Source organism: Rhinoraja longicauda, chromosome 10 (genome assembly GCF_053455715.1).
Source record: "Rhinoraja longicauda isolate Sanriku21f chromosome 10, sRhiLon1.1, whole genome shotgun sequence".
NCBI classification, from domain to species: Eukaryota; Metazoa; Chordata; class Chondrichthyes; order Rajiformes; family Arhynchobatidae; genus Rhinoraja; species Rhinoraja longicauda.
In genome coordinates, this window is record NC_135962.1 from 11039559 (window position 1) to 11064247 (window position 24689).

The following is a 24689-nucleotide window of genomic DNA, read 5'->3' on the forward strand; positions in this document are numbered from 1 at the left end:
GAAGACATTTCGGATATCCTAGATTGGAAAGCCTCATCTAGGATGCACAGGTAATGGAGCAGGATTTGAAAGTTAAAGTTTTGAGGAGCATGTGGTGTCTTGGATGAATGTTACCACGCACTTTGCTTTCTTATTCTGTCCTTGCCTCATTTCCTCATGCCCCCCTCACTTTCCTCTTATATTGGCTCTCACTTGTATTGTTAACAAAGTTGCAAAGAACATTCTCAATGAGAAACTTAATTACATCTAAATACCTTCATCGCTATTGGCTTGTTTTTTCTTCTTTTTCTGCTCCTCCTCAGCCTTAATAAACAGACAAACGATAAAACAGCATTTAAACATCAAAATTACATCTTCTACGGCTCTTAATTTTAAAAGCAGCAGGTTCAAGAAGCTAAATTAGTTCAAATTACTGCTGCCTCTCTCAAGTTTGATTGATCTATTTGATTAGGATTTTAGATTTTTAAGTATCTTATTAGCAATTGTTCAGTTAAGTGGTGGAATTGTTTTTCTACTAATTAAGCCTGTTTAACACGCTGAAGGAGTGGTTTAACACACCCTTCTAAATATGTTTGTTAAAAAGTCACACGTGTAACTTCAAAAGATGGAAATAAAATAAGGTGCATCTAAAATCCTTAACATACAAGAGCAGTACAACAGCACAGTGGTGCAGCAGTTTGTGAAGCTACTTGACATTGTGTGATGTTTATATGGAATTTGTACATTTCCCCCTGGTGCTCCAGTTTCTTTTCACATCTCAAAGATGATCATAGGTTAATTGGCTTAACTCCTATGGTTAAGCAAAAGAATCAAAGGGTTGTTCATTGGCAAGTTAGAGTGAATAAGTCGCAGGGTTACAATTATATCCATTGAAATCTGGGTGACAATTAGCAACGCTCATGCAAAAATTAACCAGAGAAAATTTACCTTAGTTTGCTGTGACTTGTAGTAATGGTAGAAAAACAGATTGAAGTGCTTCAGACATTCTGGCTTCAACTCATAAACACCATGCCCCGATAAACCTGGCTTTCTGGAGAGGACACAACGGACATCTTCCTGTGAGTGGAGCGCACTGTGCAGTCCCACAATACCCACAATAGTCACACTATGTAGATGCAAATGTGAATTGGCTTTCCATATATTTGGCTCGCACTTGTATTATTACCAAAGTTGATGCTGATTGCTCAAATGTTAAATCGGGCCATTTGATTTTTTAAAAATGCTAATTGATCTGAGCTTTTACATGAAAGCACAGACCTGAATCCCCATGCAGGTTCAAGTGCCACCATAAAAGTTTTCAGCAAAAAACGGCGAGATTTTCCTTCAATAACCTTTCTCCAGATGGGAACAGCCTTTACTTTATTCTCAACATATTGAAAACATCGTGTTTCCACTATATTGAGGATGGATGTCTCAGCACTTGACTTACTCTTAATCAAAAACCAATTGATTGGTATTGCACTTGTTGAACAAATAGATTACTTTGAACCCCCCCCCTCCCACTTCCAAACACCAGGAAATATTTCCCTAACCATTTGCTTGTATAAAATCATTATGTGAAGTCTAAGATAACAATTTCCAATCCTGCTCATCCAGAAAGGTCATGACCATTTGGTCTCATTCTGGACACTCCCTCTTCTCCCCTCTCCCATCAGGCAAGAAGTACAGAAGTGGGAAAACACAAACCTCCAGATTCAGGGACAGTTTCTTCCCACCTGTCATTACGCAACTGAACCATCCGGCCACCAACTGAAGAATGGTCCTGTGCTACCATCTACTTCATTGGAGACCCTTGGACTATCTTTAATCGGACTTTACCTTGCATTAAACATTATTCCCTGTGTCTGTACACCGTGGATGGCTTCATTGTAATCATATGTAGTCTTTTCACAGACTGGATAGCACGCAACTAAAAAGCTTTTCACTGTACCTCGATATACCTGACAAACTAAACTAATATTTGTTCATTTCTACCTCTCCTTGTAACTTACAATCTTTTTTAAATAACTATTTCCATCTCCTTACACAGTCAAAATAAACTGAGGTGAGAAGAAACTTTTTCACACAGAGAGTTGTGAATTAGTGGAATTCTCTGCCACAGAGGGCAGTGGAAGCCAAATCACTGGATGGATTTACGAGAAAGTTAGATAGAGCTCTAGGAGGCCATATCAAGGGATATGGGGAGAAGGCAGGAACGGGTTATTGATTGGGGACGATCAGCCATGATCACAATGAATGGCGGTGCTGGCTCGAAGGGCCGAATGGCCTCCTCCTGCACCTATTTTCTATGTTTCCAAACACAAGAATCGGCACTAATGTATTATTATCACATACTGAGATAGTGAATTTGTTTTTTTGCTGGTTACCCTGGAATATTATACCAGAACTGATTTATTGGGATCTTTCTATTCTTTCTTTGGCTGTTCAAAATTTTGACCTGACAAATCACTTCACTCAAGGCTCAAGGCTAAAACGTGCATACATAAGGTCATCAAAGCACAAGCTAATTTCTTGATCATGGCTTATGGCAGGTTTTTGCTTTCAAATGAAATACATTTGTAAACTGCAGGCAAAGGGGCAGTTTTCACCTCTGAACTATTCACTTCAGTGAGGTTCTCGTTGTACCCCTGTACAATGACAATAAAGATATATTGTATTGTATTGTATTGTTGTATTGTTATTTTTTGTTAAACATTCAATGGTGCATACATCTGCAGACACAGCATCAATTTTAATAATTTGCCTAGCAGAATGCTTTTATCGGACCGCACAGTATTTGGGTGGATGTAATTATGAAGGCTAGGCTAAGCAAGGCCCTGACAAGTCTTCTTCCATAGCTGATGAATCATGGAACATTGCTTCATTGGTGGGTCCTGAGCTAAGCACTTCCTTCACCCACCTGAAGCTAATCCAATTGGAATAAGATACAAAATGAAAATAATTGAAATAAAAGCAGAAAGTGCTGGAAACACTCAGCAGGTCAAGCAGCATCCGTAAGCGAGTAACAGAGATGATATTTTAGCTAAGGACCTTTCATCAAAAAACTGGTAAAAAATAGAAAAAGCCCAAGCAAGCTCTCGTGAATGGAGTTCCCTCACCCCAAATCCTGGAAGGACTCCCATTCTTCTGGTGTCATTGTCCGTCACATCTTTTCTGAAGGCAACTTCCGCAACAGCACTTCAGGCTTCGGCGCGGGCCGCGTGGATATCGGAAGCTCGCAGCCCCCTGGGTGGGGGCCGACATCGGGAGCTCCGGCAGCGGCAGAGTCTTCGCCCGCCCCGGATCGCGGGGTTTGGGTCGGCCCGCCGCAGACCTTTCACCGTCCGGCGCGGCCTGAAACGTGGCAACTACAACAGCCTGACCGCGGGAGAAGATGGCAGGGGAAGAGAAAAGACATTCTGGCCTTCCATCACAGTGAGGAGGTGACTCACTGTGATGGATGTTTCTTTTTTTATTTTGTGTTGGTTTGTGGTTGTGTGTGTAATTGCTTATTTTATTGCTCTTATTGTTGGACTGTGTGTGACGAAATCTCGTCCAAAAATGTTTAGTTTTTTTTTGGATGACAATAAAGGTTATTCTGATTCTGATCATCAATTGTAGCTTTCTCTCCACCATGGTTGATAATATCTCAGTTGTGGTGATTCACACGTCTGCATTATGTTTTCTCCTCTTAACCAGTGGCAAGAATAAGACTTTCAGCCCTCATCCCCCACACCACAAGCTTCCACAATCATGGATCATCCTCCATAACTTTCAACACCTCTAGTGCAAATTACCATCAGATATATCTTCCCTTACCCCTTCTGCACCCACATAAAATGCTCTGGTCAAATCTTCCATCTCTGGTCCAATATTTCAAGGGTGCAAACTCAGAAGATAGATAGATAGATAGATAGCTATATTTGTCATCCAAATTGGACGAAATTATGTCACCCACAGTCCAACAACAAAAGCATCAAAATAGGCATTAAAATTACACAACCTCAAAAACACACAAAAGAAGAAACATCCATCAAGAAAACATCCATCACAGTGAGTCTCCTCCAGTCCTCTCCTCACTGTGATGGAAGGCCACAATGTCTTTTCCCTTCTCCTGCCGTCCTCTCCCGCGGTCAGGTTGTTGTGGTTGCAGGCCGCGCCGGACGGTCCGCAGCGGGCCGAGCCTAAGGCGAGTCGCAGCCGCTCCCGCAGCCTCCGAAGACGGCCGGCTCCGCTGATGATAAGTCCGATCCGGGGGGGGCGAACACGCTGTCGCTGCCGCTGTTGCTGCACGTCGGGGCGGTCGTGGCTCCCGACACTGAAGCCCCCGCCCAGCAGAGAAATATCCCGCGGCCCATCCTAGGCCGCGCCGGACGGTGAAATGTCCGCGACCCAAGCCCCGCGATCCGGGGCGGGCGATCACGCTGCCGCTGCCGGAGCTCCCGATGTCGGCATCCATGCGGCCCGAGCCTAAGGCGAGTCGCAGCCGCTCCCGCATCCTCCGTTGAAGATGTTGAAGATGCGACACTTTCCTCTTTACCTTCTTCATTCCCTGTGTCCAGGGACCTAAGTCACCCTTCTCGGTGAAGCAGCAACCCTTCTAGGTGAAGCAGCACAGCAGTACTCAAGCAGCAATGAATTGCTGCTTGGGTACAGCATTCAGTACTCAAAACATGGTCATGACTTTGCAAAGTATCTCTGTTTAGTCCTAAAAGATGACCCAGTTTCCAGTGGTCTGTTCCATCCTAGTGTCTTTGGATTCATCAGCTATCTAAAGATCAACGTTAGCCTGCTGAAGAACACGTTATTTCATATCACAGCTTTCAGAACTCAATGAATTGATTGATTTCAAATAATTAGTCATTCCATACTTCTACCTCACATTTTCCACACACAACTTTTCCCTCATCACACACTTTGGTACATTGTCTTCTATTTACACCAATTTTAGACACACAATCGCCATCCTCTTTCAGCCAATACCATCACCACTTGTATCATTCAAATTCTCCTGTCTCCATTCAATTATAGTCAGTCCCTATGTTCTCCCCAGACCTGCATTTACCCTTGCTTTGCAACTTAAAATTATTTCTGACTTTACGCAGTTTGAATGAAAGGCCCCTGACCTGAAACTTTAACTCTGTTTCTTTCACCACGATACTGGTGACAGATGCTGCTTGACTTGATGATTATTTTCAGCATCGTTTTATTTCAGATTTCCAGCATCAACAGTACTGTTTTACGAGTTTCAAGCAAAACTGGATTCAAATCAGTCACTGATGGAAGTGGAAGAGTACCCTTAATACAGATCACTGTAACTTTGAAAATTTTGATAGGCTGGAGGAAGGAAAAGCAATTTACAAAAGTAAACTAAATCGCTTTAGTGATGGGAAAGAATTATCCAAGTACTTGCTCTTATCCAAGTACTTGCTCTCAACTAGGTGTTCAAAAACAATAGAATTGCTCCAATTAAATTGTGTAGCATTTCCAGAACATAAAGCTTTATGTATTATAGCGGAGGCTTTGGGAGCTGGGGTGATGAGATGCAATCCACAGCACAACAGCTCTGTCTACCCTTCACCCCTTGGAAGGATAATGTCCCCATGATCTTTTCTCTATTGGACAATGGCCCACTTGGCCAAAAGCAAAGTTTACCATGGGTGATAAATATTTCAAGGGTGTGGAAGCATCATATTAGAACACCAGCAAAGGAAAACATTTCTGCTTTTCTAAAAAATGAGAGGGAAATCGGTTAAATAACCTAGAAAATACAATTGATTTAATATCTGAATTAGCACACTGGCACTGAAAGAACAATGCAGTGAAAGTAGACTGCTCAAGAATTAAGCCAGTCAATCGTACGGAAATTTAGACTTACTTGAACGTGGCCACTTGATGTATAACATTTTCCAAACCAGTTTCATTGTTCTCCTGTTAAAATATTTGAGCACAAAATTAACATTTTTGGATGCTATCCCCCCCAAAATGGCTGATTTTGTTTTTGCATGTTTCATCACAATAATCATCAACATTACTCACCATCCTCTGTTTCCTTCCATGAAGTCAATTCTCTATCTAGTCGGCTAGGTCTCCCTGGATCCCATGTGATCTAACCTGCCAGAGCAGCCTACCATGTGGAACCTTATCAAATGCCTTGCACAAATCCACATAGGCAGCGTCTCTAACTTTGCCCTCATCAACCTTTTTGATTACTTCTTCATAAACTCAATCATATTCGTAAGACATGTACAAAACCATGCTGTCTATCCCAAATTAGCCTCTGTCTATCCAAATACATATATAACCCATCCCCCAGAATCCTCTCCAGTACCTTGCCTACCACAGATGTTAGGTTCACTGGTCTATAAGGGCACAAGGCTTTTCCTTGCAGCCCTTTGTAAATAAAGGCACAAAATTAGCCACCCTCCAGACTTCTGGCACCTCACTCGTGCATAATGATAATTCATATATCTCACCTAGGGCTCCTGCAATTTATTCTCTATTTTCCCACAGTGTCCTCGAATATATATATATATCAGGCTCAGGAGATTTATCTTGCATCTAAGCTATATGCCTTAGGATGTTCAGTACCTTCTCGATCATAATGTAGACTGTCCTCAGGATATCCCCATTAACTGTCCCCAAGTTCCCCAGTCTTAATGCCTTTTGCCACAGTAAAAATAGAGGAGAAATACTCATTGAAGACCTTGCCCATCTCTTGCGGATCCACACAGAATTGACCACTTTGGTTTATGATGGACCCTATTCTCTCTCCAGATTCTCTCTCTCTCTCCAGCATGCCCTGAACTCTTGTCATCACACTTTTAAAAGCATCCCACTTCCCGGATGTTACTCTGCCCGTAAACAACCTACTTCAACCTACTTTACCAAGTTCCTGTTTAACACCATCAATACTGACCTTGCCCCAATGTGGGCCGTCCTGTCTTTATACGTAACTCTTTTAAGGCCATTAGAATAGTGGTCGCTGGTTCCAAAAGGCTCAGCCACTGACATTTCAGTTAGTCCCTTCTCAATTTCCAAAGAATAAATAAAGCTCTGCCCTCTCCCTTGTAGGGCCCTTTATGTACTGCCTGTGAAAAGTCCTAGAACACGTTTGATAAATTCCACCCTGTCTAAGACCTTGGCACTGTGACAGTCCCAATCTAAATTGGGGAAGTTAAAATCCCCTACTATAGCAACCTTATTAGTCTTGCAATCTCCTGGTATATTTACTCTTCTAATTCTCGTGGACTCTTTGGGGGCCTATAGTACACTCCCAACAAAGTGATCATCCCCTTTTTTAGTTCTCAGCTCCACTCCATACAGCTTCACTGGAGAAACTATTCAGTTATAGGAAGGATGTCATTAAGCTGGAAACAGCGCAGAGATTTACAAGGATGTTGCCAGGATTTCAGGTCCTGAGCTATAAGAAAAGGTTGGAGAGTCTAGAACTTTATTTTTTGGAACAGAGGAGGCTAAGCCAAAGGAGGTGCATAAAATTATAAAGGGAATAGATAGAGTTAAAGTACAGAATCTTTTACTCAGAACTAGGTAATTGACAATTAGATGAGATAGGTTTAAGGTCCTGAGTGGGAAACATTTAATAGGAACCCGAGGGGCAACATTTTCAACCCAGTGGATGGTGGGTATAGGGAACAGGCAGATACTATAACAACATTTATAGCATCAACTTTTAAGAACCAGTTAGACAGGTACATGGATAGGAAGGTTTGGAGGGATATGGGCCAAATGCAGGCAGGTGGGACTAGTGTAGCTGGGGCATGTTGGCCGGTGTGGGCAAGCTGGGCCTGTTTCCACACTGTTTCACTCCAAATTTGAAAGATATTTGGACATGTACATGGAAAGGAAATGTTTGTAGGGATATAGGCAAAGACAGGCGGGTTGAACTGGCATTGATGGAGCACCTCGGTCACATGGACAAGTTGGGCTAACTTTTGTCCTGTATGACTCTATGACTATGAATTAAAAACAGCTTGAATTTCTACTTCCTCCTCAAATGCACTTGTCACATTAGCACATCCCACATTGCATGCAAGAAGGGAAAATACTCGCCATAACTAGTAATTAGCCAACAAAAACTTGGTATTTTACTCAAGTATGTAATCTTTACATTACAATAGCAATTCAATTGCTTTGAACATCTCAGACTGGCAAAAAGCCGACATAAATGCAGGTACTTCCCTATTCCCTATTTCAAACTCTAAACATAAAGAAACATGGACCCATCGAGACCCTTCTTCCGAAGGGTCTCGACCCGAAACGTCACCCATTCCATCTATCCAGCCTGTCACACTGAGTTACTCCAGCATTTTGTGTCTATCTTCAGTGTAAACCAGCATCTGCAGTTCCTTCATACACATTTGATGCCAGGATGGAATACTCACATTCTCAGGCAATAATTTTGCCAGTTCACTGTGAGGCATTGGTTCAATGCACAGTAAATGGATCACCTCTCTCAAAGTGACATCATCTTTCGTCACCTGGCCTACTCCAGGTACGTACCTCTCCCCTGCAGAGAAACAAATGCAAATTCATTATTCTGTGATTGAATTAAAACCAATTTGCCTGCACAGGAAAGGATGAGAAGATACAACATCAAATCATACTGCAAACTTGAAAGATTGCAATTAAAGTGCTACACAGATTCTGTAACCTGTACAAAGTTTTCCCACAGTCTGAGAGTCATCTGCCCTGGGGGATTAATTAAGGGGAAAAATCTTCAAGATGGAAAATTATCTGGGAAAAAGTGAGGTCTTTGGTGGAAAAGAAAAACAGAATATTATTCGGAGACTGCAGGATGCTAATGAACAGAGGGCTCTCGGTATCTTTATACAGGAAACAAAATCACACCACAACTTCTAGTTACCTGCAAGCAATTAAGGCGAATAAAATATTAACCCACTGGGGCTGGACAGACACAAGATATTTAAGGAAGTCTATTTGCACGGCGTGGACTTTAACATCGGAGCTTGCGATCCTTTGCCGAGGATCGACTGTGAATAGCTCCTTCACGGGCCCTGTGGACTTTAACACCATGAAGCCCGCGGTCTCTGGTAAGAAGAGGCAGATTCTGGAGCTCCATGCTGCGGAGAGTGTTTCAATCCGTCCCGACGCCGGAGTTTCGATCATCCCGACGTGAGGGCTTGGACATGGGACCGTCGGCAGCGGCGACTGCGGAGGGTTCAACAGCCCCAACCGCGGGCAAACAAAGAGGAAGCTGATTGAACTTTATTACCTTCCATCAGAGTGAGGAATGTGGATTCCGCTGTGGTGGATGTTTATGTTAAATTTTATTTTATGTGGCTGTGTGTCTTGTTGTTTTTTACCTAGTACGGCTGTATGGTAACTCAAATTTCACTGTACCTTAATTGGTACATGTGACAATTAAATTGAATCTTGAAAGCACACAGAGCTTCAATAAGACTACACCTGGAGTTCAATTTTCAACTCTTTATTTAAAGAGGTAATATCTGCATTGCAAACAATTCACAAAATATTCATCAAGGTGAAATTAAAGGGATTGCATTATGAGGAATGATTGAGTAGGTTGGGCCTAAATTATTTGTTAGAAGGATAAGAGGATTCTTCGTGAAAAATAGAAGATTCCTAAGGGCACCAACAGGGTTAATAATGAAGGAATCTTTCCCTCATAAGGGGTGCAACATCCAACTGGCCTAGTAAGAGGGTCATTCATTTTAGCCAGAGATGAGAATGTATTACTTCTTCATCTGTATAGCGAACCTTTGTAATTGTGTTTCTAAAAGCGATGTTGTGATTGAATAATATATATTCAAAGCTAGCAAATCTTTTGAAGTCAAAGGTTATTGAAAGTAGTTAATAAAGTGGAGTTGATGCCACATGATCTCATTGAAAAACAGAGAACCGAGGAGACATTTGGCCTTCTCCATCTATTTATGATCTAAAGCAGGGGCCTCCAACCTTTTCAGCATGAGGGGTAGATTATATATTTGGCACATTAATACGAAATAAGAACAAACACAAGTGAAACTTCACTCCTCGCCACCGCTGCGCACCCCGGGAATGCGGGGCTTCTGAACATCAACTACACTTGTGTTTGTTCTTATTTTGCTGCGTTAGAGGGAGATGGGGCCGAGGAAGAGAGTGGAGGAGCAGCGCAGATCTCGTTGGCTCTGGGAGAGAGGGAGAGGGGAGAGAGAGAGAGAGGTAGGGAGGGAGGGAGAGAGGGAGAGGGGAGAGAGAGAGAGAGGGGGGTAGAGAGGGAGGGAGCAAGTGGCGGCGCTCCTTCACCCCCCCACCCCCCCTCTGACACCCTCCCCATCCCTGCGCTCCCACTCTCACCTGCTGCTCCCTCTACCCCGACTCACTCTCCCCCTCACCCCTTCTCTCGCCAGGGTGAGTGGCGGTGGCGAGGAGGGAAGTTTCCTTGGGTTTGTTGTTTGCGAGGGGGCGCTGCGATCTCTCGCCTTGTCCCGGCTATGGGTCGGTGGCGATCCGCTCTCCGGTGAACCTTCGCCGGCAGCTTCTGCCTCCAGTCCCCGCCGCCTAAAAGCTTGCTGCGGGCCGGATAAAATCTCGTGGCGGGCCGGATGTGGCCCGCGGGCCTTAGTTTGGAGATCTCTGATGTAAAGCACCAGCATAAATGGGCTGTTGACATGCCGACATCCTGCTCCTATTTCTTACATTCCAATGCAGTGTTCTGCTTAACAGTCTACTACTGATTGTTTTTCATGAGATATATTTAATCAAGGTGCTACATGCATCAACATCAACATGAGCCAAAATTGCAAGCATTATCAACTTTATTCAGATTTAAGCAATAAATAATTTGTGCAGCAGCTTGCACCTCACTGATTTGGATTCAGTTAGAGCTTTATTGGCATTTTTACACGTGTATATAAATGAAGTCTTACCAACAACCATAATAATAAGGTGTAGTAACTCCTCTATTAAAACATTGGTTTGCTGGATTACATCCTGCAATATATAAAAGGTAATCAAAAACTCATTAAATTGGCAAACAACTTTAAATTAAAGCCATTTACATTTTTTAATAATTAGATTTTTGCCCAAGTGACTCGCATGCAAAAAATGAGATTTAATACAAAAGAAAAAATGCAATTTCTCATTTAAATCAACTGCTTCCATTAAACTAAGTCGTCCACTTAATTTTTTTTAGTTGAATACTGACTGAACTAGTCACTCTCTGCTTGCGCTCTTCATACTATGCACAAGGGAAGGTGGTTGCTGCAGGTGAATCCTCCCAGCCCCAGAACATCACCGTAGGAGTTTTAAGACAGTGTCGTTGGTCCAAACATTATCAGCTGCTCTAGGAATGAGATGTTCCAGCTCCTATTCCACTGTTCAGTTCCACTCACACTTCCTCAGACAATGTAACAGGCTGTGCTTGCATGGTGCATGACTACTACATTATCCAAGCTAGGTATGATAAATAGTAAGTAACTTTGCTGCCACACAAACACCACGTACTAACAACTTCCACCAATACAATCAGACTCCTTCCTTTTGACACTCAATGGTGTTATTATTCTCAAATTCCCACCCGACAGTCGCCACGCACTGGAACTTAACTGAACTGAATCAATTCCGTGGCTGAGAGCGAGTCAAGGTTTGTTTTCTCCTAAGTGTCTCATATATATTATGGCTCCATCACAGCCAGTCATACCTGAAATTTCATCCATTAATCTCAATGCTATTCACCTCCTTGAGGTCCTCTCTTACCAGCATTTACAGCAGATGAGGACAATATGCCCGGCATGGCAAAAAGAAGTATTGTATGGGGAAAAGTGAATCACCAAAATTAACTAAACGAAACAAAAATATGTAAGAAAATATTGGCAAAAGGTGATAAATCAACAGAAGCAGCAATTCTTCATTCCAAATGTTCAAAAGCAAAAGAGAGCACTGCAGATGTGCAAAGATTGAAAGTTCTCTTGAAGCAGGAATCATTGCTTTATGTTGCAAGACTGTGTTATGCCATACTGTTGCTTTAGAAATACAAAGAGAGAAACAAATAATTATCTGTAAAGTTAGTCTAATAACTTGTCAGGAAATTAATTATAGTCATTAGTATCTATAAAATGGGCGAATACTTTGTGAATTCACTGATCAGCAAGCAAGGTAAGAAGCAGGCGCATGTAGCAAACCCGATGGAGTTTTTTTGCGTAATTGAAGAATGTTTATGGATGTTATTTACATTTATCCAGCAGGTACTTCATAAAGTTACTCAAAAGACTGAACTAAATTCAAAACACAGAAAGTGGTTACGAATAGTCATCATTGTTTTGAGCGTGGAATATCAAGAGTTTTTTTTAAATAACTAAGAAGGTTGATGAAGACAGAGCCATAGACGTAGTCCGTTTGGAGTTCAGCAAGCCTTTTGATAAGGTTCCACATAGTAGGTTGCTCTGGAATAGAACATAGAACACCACAGTACATGAACAGGCCCTTCAGCCCTCAATGTCTGTGCGAATATGATGCCAAGACCAACTCTTAACTGCCATATCGATATATGGCACATTTTCTATATCTCTCCTTTCCCAGTAGAATCAAAAGTCTCTTTAAAATGCCTCCACCACCTTTGCCAACTGCACATTCCAGTAACTCATCACCATCTATGTAAAATACTTGCCCCACACATCTCCTTTAACCTTATCCCCTCCCACCTTAAAGTTATGTTCCCTAATATTTGATTTTTCATCCTGGGAAAAAGGTTGACTATTTACCGTATCTATGCCTCACATAATTCTATATACTCCGATCAAGTCACCCCGCAACTTCCAGAGAAAACAATCCAAGTCTGTCACACGTCTCCCCCAATCCTAGCATCATTCCGATAAACCTCATCTGTACCCGTTCCAAACCCTCCACATCCTTTCTGTATTGGGACAACCATAACTGCACGCAATATTCGAAATGTTAGATTGCATATGAACACGGAAGAGCTAGATAACTGCATATAGAATTGGCTTCATGGTAGGATGCAGAGGATGCTTTTCCCACAGGAGGACTGTGACTACTGGTGTGGCCCAGGGATTGGTGCTGGGTCCTTTGCTGATTATCAACGATTTGGATAAGAATGCAGAAGATATGACTGGTAAGTTTGCACATGACACTAAATTAGGCAATATCGCAGACAGTGAAGATGTTTGTAATGAATTACAGCAGGGTGTCGATCAGCTGAGCAAGTGAGCCGAGGACTGGATTTATTCAGATAAATGAGAGGTGTTGCTTTTTGGGAAGTCTATGGTACCTTCAATGGTTGAATGGTGCTTTTTAGTGTCACATATGCGAAGTGCAAATGAACAGTAAAATTATTTTCCCACAAAAAGTCCAGTAGAGTATTGCCAAATGTAAGCACATCACCGATTAGCAAAATGTACAGAAATAGTCTACTGATCCCGCATGCAAGAGGCGCCCGTTATCAGCAAGCCCCAGGCTGCTGTGGGCCTCCAGACGATGCCTTCACTTGGACGACCAGGACGGCGTGTGAACTAACGTTCTCTCCTCACCTGTTCACCTTTGTCCACCCTGTCGAACTTGGGTGGGACCTTCACAGTGAATGGTCAGGCCCTATGGAGTGTTGTAAAGCAGAGGGATCTTGGAGTACAAGTACATAAGTGGTGTCACAGGGAGGTAAGGCAGCGAAGAAGGCGTTTATCATGCTGGCCGTCATTAGTCAGGGAACTCAAGTATAGAAGTTGGGACATTATGTTCCAGTTGTACAAAACGTTGATGAGGCCTCGCTTAGAGTATTGTGTTCAGTTTCGATCACTTTGCTTTCGGAGAGGTGTCACTAAGCTGGAAGATTTACAAGAATGTTGGCAAGGCTCGCGGGCCTGAGTTGTGTGAAGATGTTGGACAGTCCAGATCTTTATTTCTTGGAGCACAGGAGGCTGAGGGGTGATGTTATAGAGGTAGATAAAATCATAAAGGGAATTTATAGGGTGAATGCACAGATACTTTTCCGCACGATACAGGAATCAAGAACTAGTGAGCACAAGCTTAACGTGAGGAGGGAAAGAGATAAAGGCCATCGAATGAAGTCAAAGGCCATCGAATGACTGCTCCACTGACTGAAGTTGTATCTTGGAAAATGACTGCAGTCTTTGGAAGACAATCACCCCAACCTCAGGACATCACTGCAAGAAAACTACCTTGAGTTGATTCACCAATAATACTCTTCCTTCCACCATAAAGTAAGAAGTGAGGATGTTTAGTGATGATTGCACTATGTTCAATTCCATTTGCAATCCCTCAGCAAATGAAGCAGCCATTGCTTGCATGTAGTAAAACTCAGAAAACCTTTTGGTACGGGTTGATAAATGGCAAGTAACTTTCACATCATGAAGTGCCTGGTGATGCCATCTCCACCAGTCTAATTAGGGCATGTCTCCAATGACTCTTACAAATTTCTACAGATGTATAAAGCATCCCTTCAGAATGCATGGCAACTTGGTTTGGCAATTGCTCTGCCCCAGACCGCAAGAAATAGGAGCAAAGAGGTCCTTCTACAGTTGTACCGGGCCCTGGTGAGACCGCACCTGGAGTACTGTGTGCAGTTTTGGTCTCCAAATTTGAGGAAGGATATTCTTGCTATGGAGGGCGTGCAGCGTAGGTTCACTAGGTTAATTCCCAGAATGGCGGGACTGTCGTATGTTGAAAGGCTGGAGCGATTGGGCTTGTATACACTGGAATTTAGAAGGATGAGGGGGGATCTTATTGAAACATATAAGATAATTAGGGGATTGGACACATTAGAGGCAGGAAACATGTTCCCAATGTTGGGGGAGTCCAGAACAAGGGGCCACAGTTTAAGAATAAGGGGTAGGCCATTTAGAACGGAGATGAGGAAGAACTTTTTCAGTCAGAGAGTGGTGAAGGTGTGGAATTCTCTGCCTCAGAAGGCAGTGGAGGCCAGTTCGTTGGATGCTTTCAAGAGAGAGCTGGATAGAGCTCTTAAGGATAGCGGAGTGAGGGGGTATGGGGAGAAGGCAGGAACGGGGTACTGATTGAGAGTGATCAGCCATGATCGCATTGAATGGCGGTGCTGGCTCGAAGGGCTGAATGGCCTACTCCTGCACCTATTGTCTATTGTCTATAGAACGGTGGACGCAACCCAGTCCATCACACAGACCAGCCTTCCCCCTTCACCTCTGACCTCACCTCCATCTGCGATTCATGCTGCCTTAGGAAAGCAGCCAGCTTAACCAAGGACCACTTATATCTCAGTCGGGGAGAAGATACAAAATCTTGAAACCATATAATACCAGATTCAAAAACAGCTTCTTCCCTAATATTAGACGATGGAACAGACCTCTCATAAGCCAAGGATGTATTCCTGATCTCCTAGCCTACCTAGTTGTGACTTTCCACTTTTTCTATCTGTATTTTCTCTGTTGTTGTAAGAGTCAGAGAATCATAGAGTGATACAGTGTGGAAACAGGGCCTTTGGCCCAACTTGCCCACACGGGCCAACATGTCCCAGCGACACTAGTCCCATCTGCCTGCGCTTGGTCCATATCCCTCCAAACTTGTCCTATCCATGTACCTGTCTAACTGTTTCTTAAACGCTGGGATAGTCCCAGCCTCAACTACCTCCTCGGGCAGCTTGTTCCATACACCCATCACCCCTTGTGTGAAAAGGTTATCTCTCAGATTCCTATTAAATCTTTTCCCCTTCACCTTGAACCTATGTCCTCCGGTCCTCGATTCCCCAACTCTGTACAAGAGATTCTGTGCATCTACCCGATCTATTCCTCTCATGATTTTATATACCTCTATAAAATCACCCCTCATCCTCCTGCGCTTCAAGGAATAGAGACCTACTCAACCTCTCCCTATAGCTCACACCTTCTAGTCCTGGCAACATACTCATAAATCTTCTCAGAACACTTTCAAGCTTGACAATATCTTTCCAAAAACACGGTGCCCAGAACTGGATACAATACTCTAAATGCAGTCTCACCAAAGTCTTATACAACTGCAACATGACCTCCCAACTTTTATACTCAATACTCTGACTGATGAAGGCCAAAGTGCAAAAAGGCCTTTTGACCACGTTATCTACCTGCGACTCGACCTTCAAGGAACCATGCACCTGCACTCCTAGATCCGTCTGCACTACAACACTCCCCAGAGGCCTACCATTCATGGTGTAGGTCCTCCCCTTGTTAGACATCCCAAAATGCAACACCTTACACTTCTCTATATTAAATTCCATCAACCATACCTCAGCCCACCTGGCCAATCGATCCAGCTCCTGCTGCGATCTTTCACAACCATCTTCACTATCTGCAAAACCACCCACTTTTGTATCATCGGCAAATTTGCTAATCTTGCCCTGTATGTTCTCATCCAAATCATTGATGTAGATGGCAAACTGAAATGGGGACAGTACCGAACCCTGAGGCACACCACTAGTCACAGGCCTCCAGTCCGAGAAGCAACCTTCCACTATCACCCGCTGCTTTCTTCCATGAAGCTAATGTTCTATCCATTCAGCTATCTCTCCTTGGATCCCATGCGATCTAACCTTCCAGAGCAGTCTACCATGCGGAACCTTGTCAAATGCTATGATGCTATAAGACTATATTGTGCACACTGATTATTTTTCCCTTTGCATAACCTGATGTACTTATGCATTGCACGATAAGATTTAACTGGATTGCACACAGCACAAAGTTTTTTACTGTACCTCAGCACACATGAGAATAATAAAGCAATGCCAAATTACTTATCCTCAATATTCAGTAGCATCACCATCATCAGTTTACCCACCATCAACATCGTGTGTGACCCACTAACCAGAAGCTCAACAGGACAAGCCACAAAAATACCATGGCTAAAAGAGTAGGTCTGGGGCTGGGTTTCAAATGACAAGCGGCTCTCCACTCAACATCCCAAAGCCTTTCCAGCATCTAAAAGGAGTATGATGGAATACCCTCTACTTGCCTGGATGAGTGAACCTCCAATGACTGTCAAGAAGTTTAACACTATCCAGGAAAATACACAGATCAGTTGATTAACAACTCACCCACTAATATCACACTTTGCACTGTTTAATTTTTTTAAATGCACAGCAATTATTCAACTGGGATATTCTGAAATCTACATCAAAATGGACAGTTACTTGGGATCACCACCACCTCTAGGTTCCCCCTTAGTTTACCGGCATCCTGACACTCTTTCATCCAAATCTTAACATGTTTGTGGGAGTACCATCACCGACAGAGCTGCAATTTATCAAGAGGATGGGTCACTGTCAACATCAAGGTATGGGCAATAAACAGCAGTAATGGCCACATCATGAAAATACTACAAAAAGGGAGGATCCATCTTTTGGATGTGATGTTAAATTAAGATCACATCTACTCTCTCACACAGATGCAGAAAATGACATGACAGTACTTCAAAGCAAGAGCCCCGATGCCCTAGAAAATATTTATCGTTCATGCAACATTGCATTTTATATTAAAAACATTTGGTTATTACATTGCTTTTAAGTTAATTTGAAAGCAGCAAATGTCCATTCTGTTTCCAATTTCACAACAGTGACTACACTTCAAAAGTACAAAAGTAAAATTGTTTCAGGTCAGTGACTTTTTAAAATATATTACATTGGCTGCAAAGCAGTTCTGGATAGCCTGAAAGCGACACAAGAAATGTTACATAATGCGTGTATCTCTTTCTTTTCCACAAATGACAATAGAAGCCAAACTATGTGCAATTTAAAACCTGATATTAATTAAACAACGACAGGGTTGTGAGGGTAGTCCACATGATTTCAATGAATAGCAAAAGAAGCCAGCAAGAATTAAATGTTTGAAGATTGCCACAATATTTCCCAACATAGTTTAGTGGTAAACTTCCTTTTATGATGCTCCTGCGATAAACACTGGAAGACACTGTACATCATTAAAGGCTGTATACCAATACAAGTGGAGGTTCTTGAATGATTCATTGCCAGATTTCTGCTTCCTTGGATGAATGCAGCACATCAACAGCACTCAATGCCAGACAGTACATTATCCTTCCCGACCTCAGCACTCCATCCATTATTCAGCATTCACTTCATCCAATATTGGCACAGAGTAAATGCAAGGTGTGGCACCTTTTACATATGATGCAATAACTCCAAAAGCTTCTTCCACAGCAACATTCAAATCCTTGGCCCCGGGTGTGAAAATTGTAACAGATAGCATTGGGGAAGAACCTTAACTCTGCAGGCTGCACCAGTTCAAGAATATTTTTTTCAACCCCAACTAGAGACGACAATAAAGACGGGGGCTTGCTGTTAACAGTCATTTCTCACGAGCAATTAAAAATAGAGAGCAAGGAAGCTTGAAGGAGGCCAAGTTCATCATTAATTTTCTCACAAAAGTGGAATATAAACAACATCAATGACCCTACTATTCAACTTCCTCTGTTTGGACACAACATACATTGTTGGGAAATGCCTGGTTTACACTCGTCAAAAGTCACTGAAACTACTTCATAGGCAGGGACCCACTTTTCCCTCGTGTAATATCACAACTTCCTGAAAGATGAAGAAGCTGTTCATTTCAACACGGAACATGGACACTGAACAACTTAGTGAAAATCACTGGGCATGATGAACAAAACCCAGTTAGCATATTTGAACACCACTTGTTTTTCTAACCCGCTGCAGATAAAGTTGTGAAGCTGATGTAAGGAGGCCACAAATGGATACAGAAAGGTTAAAAGAATAGGAAAATATATGGTAACCAGGAGTACCATGTGAAAAATGTGAAACGTACACATTTTGGCAGGAAATATTTTGAAATACTTCTAAATTTTGAGAGATTGGAGAGCTCTGAGATGCAGAGGGAACTGGGTGATGTAGCTGTGGGCAATTTGCATAAGGCTAGTACATATGCACTTCAAGTAATTAGGAAAACTAACAAAATGTTAATCATAAGGGGAACATTACAAAATGGGGCTATACTTCAGCTATATAGGGCACTACGAGACTTGATACAGAGTACTACATTAATTTATTTAAGGACGACTAAATATATGTTGGAAGCAGTTCACAGGATACCAGGAGTCAGTAGGTATGTGGAGTTGAGGTCACAGTCTGATCAGACATTACCTTTTGAACAGCAGAGCTGTGTTGACGATCCAACTAGCTTACTCATTCTCCTAATTTATACACATGTACATTTGTATCTGCAGTTGATCTTACTTGCATCTTGGATCTTACCTTATTTCGAGCAACAGGAGGCTTAGAAAAGACTTCAAATAATTCGTATCTACTCAGTATAAATATTAGGAACCGATTTGAGTCCATAATAGAGGCTGCAATCTGCAACATAAAAGCATTGTTAACTTTGGTGAAGTGATCAATATCAACAAAGGTGCAGATTGAAGGCAGATCGTCGCTGTCGACACCCATTGAAATATTACCTGGGTCTGTCATGTAATATAATTTTTCGAACTGGACAAACAAATCCTGCTTAATTTTGACAGTACTAGGAATCCCAACATTTCAAAAGAAATCTGTCACATCAGATTCTACCCCATCAAACCCAGGTGATATACCCAGGTGAAATATCCTTTCAGGAATTATGTTGTAACTTTATGCTGCTGTGAAATTAGCAGTTCAGCAACACCTCCCATCTCTACCAACGAAGTCAGGTGTTTTAAATTAATTCAGCTCAATCTTCATTCATCATATATACATTTTTTTTAAAGTCACTTTTGAAGATAATTTAGAGGAAAGATGCATAATCAATCATAGTAGCCCAGCCTATACTGTGTCAGCAGCCAAAGTTTCACATTATGACCACCCTATAGTTAATGGAGTGGTCATAATGTTTCATAAAGTTTCGCTAAACTGTACGTCCAAGCAGCCAGTGATGAAAAGTTGGTGACCTAGCAGTGTAATAGCATTCTTAATTAATTTTGAATGTAAACTCCACCATTCCCGTTTTCATATTACCTTCCCATGCAAACACGTAAGATACAATATCTACACTACACCTCGTCCCTTCCCACGATTGAGGAACACAACAGTTCTTCCAGGCAAAGCAGAGATTCACTCGTGCTTCTTCCAATGTAGTGCATTGGTGCAATTTAGTTTAGTTTAGAGCTACAGCATGGAAACAGGCCCTCCAGCCAACCAAGTCAGTAACGACCAGCGACCACCTGTACACTAGTTTGATCCTACACACGCAGGACAATTCACAGAAGCCAATTAACCTACAAAGCTACACATCTTTTGAATGTGGGAGGAAGCTGGAGCACCCAGTGAAAATCCAGGCAGTCACAGGGAGAATGTACAAACTCCGTTCAGACAGCACCCATAGTTAGGATCTAATCCAGGTCTCTGGCGTGTAAGGCAGCAACTCTACCGCTGCGCCACCGTGCCGCTTTCTGACATGATCTCTTCTATATTGAAGAGACCAAATGCAGATTGGTGATTATCATGCAGAATATCTCAATGCAGTCAGCAAAGGTGACCCTGAGCTTCCAGGGTAGAGATGCTGCCTTACAGCGTTAGAGACCCGGATTCGATCTAGACTATGGGTACTGTCTATACAGATTTTATACGTTCTCCATCCCGTCTAATCTGTGTCTTCATCTTCCTACACGGATCCAGCTGAGCCCAATGTAAACTCGGGGACAGCATCCGATATTGCAACTGGCCCAAAGGATCAAACATTCAATTCAACAATGTCGGTCAACCAGCTTTTCCTGTTTGATTCACAAGTGGCCAGCTGATGCTTGGTCATCAATTCGTAACATTAATTCAGAGTTTAACTCTCCACAGATAAAAAAAACTACTCTGCTGAGTATTAGCCAGCATTCTCTTTTATTCTAGATTTCCAGAATCTGTTTTGTATTTTACAGTTTTGGCTTTTTTTTTCCTGCCCTGCCTTCATTGATCTCCTCTATTTACACCTCTTGCAAACAGATCAACTATCAAGAAATATTCAGAATTCTCCAAGATGGCACCAATACATTTGTCACAACAGATTCCCATGTTTTTAACTCTGTCAAAGATTCTCCCGTTCTATCCACCCCAATCTTTCTCGACAACTTAAAATAACTTGTTATCTTGTTTTTCCAGTTCTAGTAAAAGATCACCATCATAAACTCCACTTCACTCCCCACGGGTGCCCCTGATCTCTCTCCTCAGGTGCTCCAGGTCTCTCCCCACAGGTGCTTCAGGTTTCTCCCCTCTGGTGCTCCAGGTCTCTCCCCATGGGTGCTCCTGATAGAAACATAGAAAATAGGTGCAGGAGTAGGCCTTTCGGCCCTTCGAGCCTGCACCGCCATTCAATATGATCATGGCTGATCATCCAGCTCAGTAACCTGTACCTCCCTTCTCTCCATACCCCCTGATCCCTTTAGCCACAAGGGCCACATCTAACTCCCTCTTAAATATAGCCAATGAACTGGCCTCAACTACCTTCTGTGGCAGAGAATTCCACAGACTCACCACTCTCTGTGTGAAGAAATGTTTTCTCATCTCGGTCCTAAAAGACTTCCCCCTTATCCTTAAGCTGTGACCCCTGGTTCTGGACTCCCCCAACATCGGGAACAATCTTTCCGCATCTAGCCTCTCCAACCCCTTAAGAATTTTATATGTTTCTATAAGATCCCCCCTCAGTCTTCTAAATTCCAGCGAGTACAAGCCTAGTCTATCCAGTCTTTCTTCATATGAAAGTCCCGCCATCCCAGGGATCAATCTGGTGAACCTTCTCTGTACTCCCTCTAAGGCAAGAATGTCTTTCCTCAGATTATGAGACCAAAACTGCACACAATACTCCAGGCGCGGTCTCACCAAGGCCCTGTACAACTGATCCCTCTCCTCAGGCGCTCTCGATCTGCTACGTCCAGTATTCTCCTTTTTTATTTAAGATTTCCAGACTCGATTCTGTCCTTGATCCTCCAAGAATCTCAGCACTCTCCCACACGGTTCCTCCGAATCAGTCCTGTCAATCCTCTCTTCTTTCATTCCTATCAACTCTCTTCTTTCATTCCTATCTCTCTGGAACACCTTATATCCAGGAATACTTGTACTCCATCCTGGACTTTAAGCCAGTTTCCGTTACTGCAAAAAAATACAGTTCTTGTTTATAAAATAGGACACAAAGTGCTGGAGTAACTCAGCGGGTCAGGAAGCATCCCTGGAGAACATGGATCGGTAACGTGGCAGGTCGGGATGCTTCTTCACGCCTTGTTGCTCTCTGAGAGCAGCAGTTCTTGTTACTCTATATATATTCTATTCAGTTTTATATTTAGCAAACTCGGATAAATTCCCTCATTGAATAAATACTGTACCTGTAACATGATTATGTCTTTGTCAAACATCTCTTCCCTCCATTTTACATTTCGGTAGTAATACACCTAGAAGAGAAAAGAATGTCAGCTACACACATTTTTCTCATTAACATTCGTGCACATTTGAACAGCAATGTGATGTAAATATCTATTTTACAATGATAATGTAAACCCTAGGGTTCTGAAAGAGGATGGCTTTAAAAATTGTGCAGACATCAATTGTGATATTTCAAGAATCGCTAATCAGGACTGATTCCACACGATTGGAAAATTTCCAATATTACCCCATTGTACAAGAAGGGAGCAAAGCAGAACAGTGGTAACTATAGGCCGGTTAGTATGACTTCAGTGGTTGGTAAGATTTTAGAGTCCATTATAAAGGATGAGGTTACGGAGTACTTAGAAGTTCATGATAAAATAGGCCAAAGTCAGCATGATTTTGTGAAGGGGAGATCTTGCTGACAATTCTGCAGGAACCGTAGTAATTTGTAGTAAATAGTAGGGCAGACAAAGGAAAGTCAGTGGATGTTGTTTACCTAGATTTTCAGAAAGCCTTTGATAACGTGCCACAAGTGAGGCTGCTAAGGAAGATGAGAGCCCATGGTAACAAAGGGCAGATACGAGCATGGATATCAGGTTGGCTGGATGGCAGAAGGCGGAGAGTGGCAATAAAGGGGTCTTTTTCTGGTTGGCTGCCAGTGATTAGTGGAGTTCCACAGGGGTCTGTGCTGGGGCCGCTACTCTTCACGTTGTATATTGATGATTTGGATAAGGGGTTTGAAGGCTTTGTGGCCAAGTTTGCGGATGATACCTAAATAGGTGGAGGGGCAGGTAGTGTAGAGAAAGCTTGGACAGGGCTTGAAAAGGGCTTGGACAGGTTGGGAGAGTGGGCAGAGAAGTTGCAGATGGAATATAGTGTAGAAAAGTGTGGTGCCATGCATTTTAGTAGTAGGAATAAAGGCATAGACTATTTTCTAAATGGGGAAAAAATCCAGAAACCAGAGGTGTAAAGGGACTTGGTAGTGCTGGTGCAGGATTCCCAAAAAGTTTATCTGCAAGTCGTAGTAAAGAAGGCAAACGCAAAGTTATGATTTATTTCTAGAGGGTTAGAATACAAAAACTGGCATGTAATGCTGAGGCTCTATAAGGTGCTGGTCAGGCCACATTTGGAGTATTGTGAGCAATTGTGGACACTATATCTGAGGAAGGATGTGCTGGCTCTGGAGAGGGTCCAAAGGAGGTTTACAAGAATGATCCCAGGAATGGGTGGGTTAACATACGATGAGTGTTTTACTGCACTGGGTCTGCACTCGCTGGAGTTTAGAAGGTTGAGGGGGGACCTCATTGAAACGTACCGAATAGTGAAAGGCTTGGATATAATGGATGTGGAGAGAATGTTTCCACTAGTGGAAGAGTCTAGGACTAGAGGTCATAGCCTCAGAATTAAAGGACGTTCCTATAAGAAGGAGATGAGGAAGAATTTCTTTAGTCAGAGGATGGTGAATCTGTGGAATTCTTTGCCACAGAAGGCTGTGCAGGCCAAGTCAATGGATATTTGTAAGCCAGGGATAGATAGATTCTTGATTAGTACGGGTGTCAGGGTTTATGGGGAGAAGGCAGGAGAATTGGGTTAGGAGGGAGAGATAGATCAGCCATGATTGAATGGCAGAGTAGACTTGATGGGCCAAATGGCCTAATTCCGCTCCTATCGCGTATGACCAATTGAAATAAAAAATGTTAAACCACTAAACATCTTTACAAGTAATATAACCCTGCTTCGTAAAATAAGTTTAGCAAACCCCTATTTCGCTTTAACATTTTGTAAATTCATTTTCAGTTCACATGAGTTTCTTTTAAAAATTCCATCCTTTCTATTTTTGACAGCTCTCAAATACCAATTTGACTTCAAACAATTCCTGAATCACTGACAGATCATTAAGGCAACATCCATTCTGTTACCAGATTTTTTGAGGGTTGAAATATATTTAAGTTGTAAAAAAAACAGGACCATACAGGATTTCTTGAAGATCAGTTTGTTTCAATTTACCATTCCAAATTAAAATTGGAAATAATCCAGTTTGAAAGTTTTAGAAATATAGAAAATAGGTGCAGGAGGAGGCCATTCAGCCCTTCGAGCCAGCACCGCCATTCATTGTGATCATGGCTGATTATCCACAATCTGTAACCTGTGCCCAATTTTTCCCCATATCCTTTGATTCCACTAGCCCCCAGAGCTCTATCTAACTCTCTTTTAAATACATCCAGTGATTTGGCCTCCACTGCCCTCGGTGGCAGAGAATTCCACAAATTCACAAATCCCTGGGTGAAAAAGTTCCTTCTCACCTCAGTTTTAAATGGCCTCTCCCTTTATTCTAAAA

At 42.4% G+C, this 24689-nt stretch overlaps 1 protein-coding gene across 1 annotated transcript in view; it reads right to left on the reverse strand.

The window, feature by feature from the left end:
- Positions 1–24689, reverse strand: part of ubr1 (ubiquitin protein ligase E3 component n-recognin 1) — a 155467-nt gene that overhangs the window by 61829 nt on the left and 68949 nt on the right. The window contains exons 18-24 of the mRNA XM_078406202.1: positions 22312–22377; positions 19226–19327; positions 10893–10956; positions 8385–8509; positions 5858–5910; positions 928–1030; positions 255–303 (exon numbers count right to left, since the gene is read on the reverse strand). Coding sequence (XP_078262328.1) covers positions 255–303; positions 928–1030; positions 5858–5910; positions 8385–8509; positions 10893–10956; positions 19226–19327; positions 22312–22377 — 562 coding nt within the window. The remainder of the gene's footprint in view (positions 1–254; positions 304–927; positions 1031–5857; positions 5911–8384; positions 8510–10892; positions 10957–19225; positions 19328–22311; positions 22378–24689) is intronic.